This window comes from Gadus macrocephalus, chromosome 13 (assembly GCF_031168955.1).
Source record: "Gadus macrocephalus chromosome 13, ASM3116895v1".
NCBI lineage: Eukaryota > Metazoa > Chordata > Actinopteri > Gadiformes > Gadidae > Gadus > Gadus macrocephalus.
Genome location: NC_082394.1, coordinates 19,116,133 through 19,123,903, shown reverse-complemented (window position 1 = coordinate 19,123,903; position 7,771 = coordinate 19,116,133). Strand labels below are relative to the sequence as shown.

Here is a 7,771-nt window from a genome sequence, read left to right as displayed (position 1 = left end):
AGAGATAAGAGGGGGAATGAGGAGAGAGAGAGAGAGAAAATAGAGAGATAAGAGGGAGGATTGAGAGAGATAGAGGATGAGAGAGAGATGAGAGAGAGAGAGAGAGAGAGAGAGAGAGAGAGAGAGAGAGAGAGAGAGAGAGAGAGAGAGGGAGAGAGAGAGAGGAGAGAGAGAGAGAGAGAGAGAGAGAGAGAGAGAGAGAGAGAGAGAGAGAGAGAGAGAGTTACCAGTGCTGCTCTATCTCACCACGTTCAGAGGTGAAGGTGAGCCCGCCCGGCCGCTCTGGGTCTCCAGGTCCAGACACACTCCCTCCACCTTGATCACATGATACCTGACCACGCCAGCTGAGGATGTGCAAGAATCTCCATCACCCCCTGGTGCCGCCGACCACCACCCTGTCGGCTTATTGAACATAAGTCAATCGATTTGAACAATTATTTTGGACTTTCTGGAGAATCATTTGTGTTCCCCCATGGATCAGTTTAGACGGAAACCATGTGCATGACAGTAACACAAACGGACAACACAATGGTGCTCAGGGTGCTCTTTGATATCGGAGAGGCGTTCCCCTGATAAATATATTTCTGCGTATATCATCTATTTTCAGCTCCAGGAGGAAGGGCTAATTATGACCCCCTCAGAAAATAGAAAAGAAAAGAACGAAAGAACGATAGAAAGAGAGCGGGGCCGGAGTGTTTAGTGAAACATTATGTCAAGAGTCTGACAAGGAAATGAAATGTGCAACATCAATCAGCCTATGAGGACAGAGATCAAACGGGCCTCCACACTCCCCGCATCTGGTTCTGTTTGGATAGCCCCACTTTTTTTTTTCTCCCTTTAACCCACTCTTTTCTTCTCTTTTTTATTTTTGCCTTTCTTTATTCCTTCCTCCTTCCCTCTCCTCTCTCTCTCCCCCTTCTCTTCTTCCCCTCCCTCCCTCCCTCTGACCCTCTCTCCCCCCCTCCTCTCTCTCTCTCTCTCTCTTCTCTCTCTCTCTCTCTCTCTCTCTTCTCTCTCTCTCTCTTTCTCTCTCTCTCTCTCTCTCTCTCTCTTCTCTCTCTCTCTCTCTCTCTCTCTCTCTCTCTCTCTCTCTCTCTCTCTCTCTCTCTCTCCCTCTCTCCCTGTTGTTCTGTTAAAAAAAGGAAAAGAAAAGAAAAAAGGAAGGAGGGGGGGTAGTGTGAGTGGGGGGGAGGTTATAGTGTTGGAGGGTGGGGGTGGTAGTGTTGGAGGGTGGGGGTGGTAGTGTTGGAGGGTGGAGGTGGTAGTGTTGGAGGGTGGGGTGGTAGTGTTGGAGGGTGGAGGTGGTAGTGTTGGAGGGTGGAGGTGGTAGTGTTGGTTGGGTGGGGTGGTAGTGTTGGAGGGTGGAGGTGGTAGTGTTGGAGGGTGGAGGTGGTAGTGTTGGAGGGTGGAGGTGGTAGTGTTGGAGGGTGGAGGTGGTAGTGTTGGAGGGTGGGGGTGGTAGTGTTGGAGGGTGAGGTGGTAGTGTTGGAGGGTGGAGGTGGTAGTGTTGGAGGGTGGAGGTGGTAGTGTTGGAGGGTGGAGGTGGTAGTGTTGGAGGGTGGGGTGGTAGTGTTGGAGGGTGGAGGTGGTAGTGTTGGAGGGTGGGGGTGGTAGTGTTGGAGGGTGGAGGTGGTAGTGTTGGAGGGTGGGGGTGGTAGTGTTGGAGGGTGGAGGGGTGGTAGTGTTGGTTGGGTGGGGTGGTAGTGTTGGAGGGTGGGGGGTGGTAGTGTCGGAGGGTGGGCTGGAGGCGGTAGTTTGGGTGGAGTAGAGGTGGTAGTTGGTGGGGTTGGGGTGGTTTTGGTGGGGTGGGGTGATGTTGCACACCATTCCTGCTTGCCGGCTCCGCCCGTTGGCTCACTTTTTCCATGAGGGTGGCATGGAAGCATGCAGCGCAAAAGGTAAGCAACAGCCCCCCCCAACACCAGCACCACCTCCCAAAGCACCACCCCCCCCTCCCAAAAGGTTAGCTCTAGCAGCAATCAGGCAAGGGAAAGATCTTCCATCCGTGTGTCAACCGGCCCGGCAAAATCTGCGTGTAATTCCACGCTAATCCTCGGAATTCCTTTGACAAACAGGTGGGTTATGTAAATACATAATAGCGAGCGTGCTGTATACATATACCGGTACCTCACCCTGTCATCCCTCCGTCCGTCCCGCCGTCCGTTCTCCGTCAGTTGGTCCTCTTCATTCAGCGGACGGAGTCTCCTCCGTCGACGTGTGGAGTTGATTGGACGTGACTGGAGGTTGCGCTGCTCTCCATTGAAATGCTCACTGTGGATGAAATGGATAGCCGGCCAATCAATGGGCCTCGACAGGATGGCCTGCCCTCACACCCCGGTCACCTAGTTCACCTGTGGGTGAAATACGATAGCATTACCAGCATAGGACAGGACCACAAGATTTAATAACATAAACTGACATCATTGTGGTAAGCATTTTACCACAGCTGTAGTTGCAAATAATGATCATTCTTGTGTTTGAATGGAATGGGAATCTATCCATGTGTGCATCTATATATGTATGTATGTATGTATGTATGTATGTATGTATGTATGTATGTATGTATGTATGTGTGTGTGTGTGTGTGTGTGTGTGTGTGTGTGTGTGTGTGTGTGTGTGTGTGTGTGTGTGTGTGTGTGTGTGTATGTATGTATGTATGTATGTATGTATGTATGTATGTACGTACGTACGTACGTACGTACGTACGTACGGACGGACGGACGGACGGACGGATCTATCTATCTATCTATCTATCTATCTATCTATCTATCTATCTATCTATCTATCTATCTATCTATCTATATATCTATCTATCTATCTATCTATCTATCTATCTATCTATCTATCCATCTATCTATCTATCTATCCATCTATCTATCTATCTATCTATCTATCTATCTATCTATCTATCTATCTATCTATCTATCTATCTATCTATCTATGAATCTATCTATGCGACCACTGATCCATGTATCTAGCTATGTTTCTATCTATCTTGCCATCTATATATCTATATATGTATATTTGCATTTATCTATGTGCATGCATCTATAGTGGAGAGCCTTTACTGGGAATCTATCAGTGATATTGGGAAATTCCTTGTTGTCGTTCCAGGAACCCATTGCCATGGAAACCCCTCCTTTCCAAGGCCCTGCGAGCACAGGCACCGTGAAGCTGCATGATGCGTCTATGTATCATCGATCACCCGGGTTGTGAAACCAGGGTAAACAACGCTGAATCACCCACAACACACGTACAGTCTTCCATCCTGCCTACGCTTGAATATACAAGAATCATTTTTGAACAGCCTGGAAATACGTTATTCAAGGGAATCCATTAGACGAGCCTATTCCTGGATTATGCATCACTATATTGCTGGAGAAGGGTCTTTGTCCCACTAAGGAGGGAGCAAACGGGTGTAGGTTCCTACGGGTGGTGCTAAGTGGCTACAGGCCCAGCCCCACAGCCCCCCCCACCCCCCCCCGGGGCCCGTGCCTCAGAGCAGGACCATGTGTCTGAGGGTCTGCCACAGGGCATGGATGGCACAATTAGCAGCTCCCTCACCTCAGCCAGCTGAGGTCAACGCCACTTCAGGGTCAAGGGTCGTCCAGGGTCTCGTCTGGGATCTGTCACTATCTCCACGGAGACACTTCTGAAAAGGGAGAGAGCTGGAGATTGGGCCGACGTTATCAGCTTCAGTGAAGTGTATTCATTAGGTGTCATTGCGGCCATGCTCCGAGGAAAGAATGTGTACTTGAATGTGGACAGAGTCGTTTATTTAAGGTACAAAGGTGTTTTCACTTGTATCAGCTAATGCTGATACAGTAATTGGCTCATATTTTACTAAAGGCCTTTGAAATTCCTTGTTGTTGTTTTTTGAACTAGTACCAACTCACAGTTTAGAGATACAGAGACCGCACTGTGTAATCGAACGCCGCCTTAAGTTTTCAAAGTTTCCGTTTGACAATCCAATTTGGCATTTTGCTTTCGGAAACGTTTTTCATTCCGAAAGCACAAAGCCAAACAAAGCGTGTCGTTTTGTTGGGCAAAACGACCATACTAGGGTTGGGGCTGAATTAACTGTTACAGAGGAGAATTGATTGATTGATTTTATAAACAATGATTGAACATCGACCTGGATATCAATAACTCAGTCTTTTATTTTTTATAAATTGATCATATCAGGGTAATACTATAATGAACGCTTCATTGTTATATAATTATCACAATCAAGCAAAGCATAAAAATATTAACATTATTATTTATAATTAGGACATACTACATGTGAATGTGAAAATATCGATCAAGGCACGCTATTCCCAAAGATGTTCCCAACCTCCTGATCGATGGATAAGCAATGTGTTCTGAGTGGTGCAGCGCAACAGCAGGAGAACCGCAGCAGAAATCTGGAACCCATAAACTCTGAGACATCTACTGCAGCATTAGACACGCCGCTTCCTATTGGCCAGGAGAACTACTTACCCCTTCCTCCACCGTCCACCCAGCTAAAACTGCACTTCCTGCTTCTCTGCCTGGCTCCAACTTAAACACACCCATCTGAACTCTGTGTAGCCAATGGGAGCAGGGCGTAGGCCCTCGGTGAGCGGCTAGGTATAAAAGAGGGCCAGCCGTGGGACCAGCCCGTCAGAGGGTTTGTTGTTGTTGCCACTGCCAGATTGGGACTGGCAATGCGGAGGTGAGAACTTTTACGAGGTAACAAGGCAACGGGACTTGGGGGTGCAGACGTCGGACCAGCGGTAAGGCCAATGGAGCATCGACATCGGCTGTAAGTTAAGAGTGTTCCTGCCTCCTCTCTCTCCTTCCACCGCTTGCGTTACTGGATGGATCAGAAGCCGTTGGCTGTACCATCGTACGTTGCACTAGCGTTGTAGACATTGCGGGTGTCTGGATCAGAAGAAGCCAGGGAGGCGTTCTAGGAAGTCGTCCAGAGGGACCTGCCATGAGAGAAGAGGTGTCCTGCACCAGCTCCCCGGAAGGGGGACTGGGGGCCAGCGAGGAGGAGCTGGAGCGGGGCTCCAAGAAGACCCCGCAGCCGGGGAACCGCAAGCGCTCCCCGTTCCCCAAGAAGGACAGCTTGGGCCGGGGTCCGGAGGAGCCCGTGGGGCTGAGCCCGGGCGGGCTCCTGCCGGCCGCCGGACCCAAGCGCCTGAAGAAAAGCCCCACGGCAGTGGTCTCGCTGGCACCCACGCCGCTGGGGCCCGGGCCGGAACAGCCCTACGAGGACCTGCACACGCAGCGCGTCATCGCCAACGTGCGGGAGCGGCAGCGCACGCAGTCGCTGAACGATGCCTTCGCCTCGCTGCGGAAGATCATCCCCACGCTGCCCTCGGACAAGCTGAGCAAGATCCAGATCCTGAAGCTGGCGTCGCGCTACATAGACTTCCTCTACCAGGTGCTGCAGAGCGACGAGATGGACGCCAAACTGGCCAGCTGCAACTACCTGGCCCACGAAAGACTGAGCTACGCCTTCTCCGTCTGGAGGATGGAGGGGGCCTGGGCCATGTCGGCCAGCCACTAGGCCCACCTTTAACCTCTCCTCTCTGACCCCTTCCCCAACCCTCCCCCCTCCCTTCTCGCTCCCCTTCCTCCAGCCCCCCCCCCCCCCCCCCCCCCCCCACTCCAAACCCTACCGTGTGTCCATCTGTCCTGTCTCTATACCCCTGCCCCTTGCCTTTCTTTTTTTGCACACACATCTTGATTACTGAACATTTGATGTTCCCCCCCCTGTCTGACCCCAGACCTTCCCCGCATGCTAAGCTAGTCTCTGTGTTCCCTGTAGCTCAGGCGCTAACGTGAATGTAATGTAGACCACTGCAGTCTGCCACTGCCATCCATCCCCGGCGACTTTATCTTATTCCACGCTGTCTGTCTGCATGAGGAGCTCTGTGTGTAACCCACCCACCTGATGCTGCCATGCTGCCGCAGTGAAGCCCTGCAGGTATGTACATGATATCATAGCAACCGCATACACACACACACGCACACACACACACACACACACACACACACACACACACACACACACACACACACACACACACACACACACACACACACACTTGCGCACACGCACGCACACACACACACACACACACACACACACACACACACACACACACACACACACACACACACAAACACACACTAACACACACACACACACAAACACACACACACACACTTGCGGGCACGCTTACACACAAGTACACACACATGTACACACAGACAAACACCTGTGCTTGGTAAACATAGATCTTTCAAACTTTTTCTTTGCAAAAAGGGGCAATGTTCATTAAAATAAGCGTAATAAGCTAAAGTAAAAATGTGTATTCATAATTAATCTAAAGTTTACACATTTAAACAAGTAATGTGCAAAATGGTGAAAAAACGTCAAGTAACGCTTGCGTACGGTTATATTAAGTTGGAGGAACACAATAACATTGACCAATCTTCAGCAAGACAATCAGTAGCATTGATATAGTACGGTACAATACCTAAAGTATTTTATATTCTAACAGAAATATACGTGAAAATAACTGCGCCAACATGAAACAGATCACTCTGTGACCGCCAATCTGTTAGTTGTTAAAGCCTCTATAGGCAAATACAAATAGTATATATTCATGCATAGTATATCATTGTAGGCAGTATACATTTAGGGGAACAAATTATTCACTTAAACAATAGGTTGCGGCTGTAAATACATTTGTAATGTCAGCAGGTAGACAAATATCAGCAAAGCTAAATTAAGAAATACGTTTATTCATGAAATGTCTACAGTGAAACAGTAACAGCGTTATTTAAATCCATTTAATATGTATAAAGTAAAGTGAAAAATGTATATATTCAGTACATGTAAACTTTTCCATATTATTATTATGTTATATTTGTTGTTATTAGATATATTACTACAAGTCTCATTGCATAAAATATTGTAAAAAATTACAAATTTGGATAAATCCTCTTTGTAATAATATGTGAGTTAAGTTATCTTATAAAACATAAATGAGAAAATTTGAATTAAGCAAATAAAAAAATTAATATATCCTACGAGTAAATTATTATAGTATATAATACTAGTATATAGTACTACAAAAATAGTTCAAAACTATCAAGTAAATATTAAAACATACGAAATAGAAAACATTTTAACTATTAAAATAAAGATTATAACTAGATTACACTTTGATTTAGTCAGTGTTAATTCAATTTAATCTGGCATGTAAACAAAAAATTTAATGTATTGGTTGAAAGTTAAAGGTATTCACCAACAAGGCTATTGCTTACACTGAACTGACTGAGATTATTAAAACAAGCGACCAAGTATTTCACTTTAGAGCAGAACAGAATATGTTTTTAACCACCATAATAGAAGACACAAGTGTCATAGACAGGTATAGAGAAAACAAGGAGGAGTGGAAAAAAGACTGCTCTCTCTCTCCCCCCTTTCTCTCTCTACCTCTCTCTCACTCTCGCTCTCTCTCTCTTCCTACCTCTCGCTCACTCTCTCTCCTTCTCTACCTCTCTATCTCTCCCCCCTGCAGCCTTGTGTTCTCTAGATCTTGTATCCAGTATCGTGCAATCAGTCCCCACTGGGGCCCAGACAAGCAGGAACCTTTAGATTGGAAACAGTTGTGAGGCATTAGGAAGGTGTGTGTGCCAGGGGGGCATAGGGCGTTGTGCGTGTGTTCGTCAATTGGTATGTGTGTGTGTGTGCGTGTGTGTGTGTGTGTGCGTGTGTGTGTGTGTG

The 7,771-nt window shown here is 47.5% G+C and overlaps 1 protein-coding gene and 1 long non-coding RNA gene across 2 annotated transcripts in view; both read left to right on the top strand.

Annotated features, from left to right (window-relative positions):
- The first annotated feature begins 4,293 nt into the window (after window positions 1-4,293).
- Window positions 4,294-5,622, top strand: LOC132471097 (twist-related protein 2-like). Its single transcript, XM_060070119.1, has one exon. It carries the CDS (start codon window positions 4,961-4,963, stop codon window positions 5,537-5,539), a length of 579 nt encoding a protein of 192 aa, XP_059926102.1. The 5' UTR covers window positions 4,294-4,960; the 3' UTR covers window positions 5,540-5,622.
- Window positions 5,623-5,624: 2 nt separating this feature from the next.
- Window positions 5,625-7,771, top strand: part of LOC132471098 (uncharacterized) — a 6,374-nt gene continuing 4,227 nt past the window's right edge. The window contains exon 1 of the long non-coding RNA XR_009528763.1: window positions 5,625-5,959. This is a non-coding gene — a long non-coding RNA (uncharacterized LOC132471098). The remainder of the gene's footprint in view (window positions 5,960-7,771) is intronic.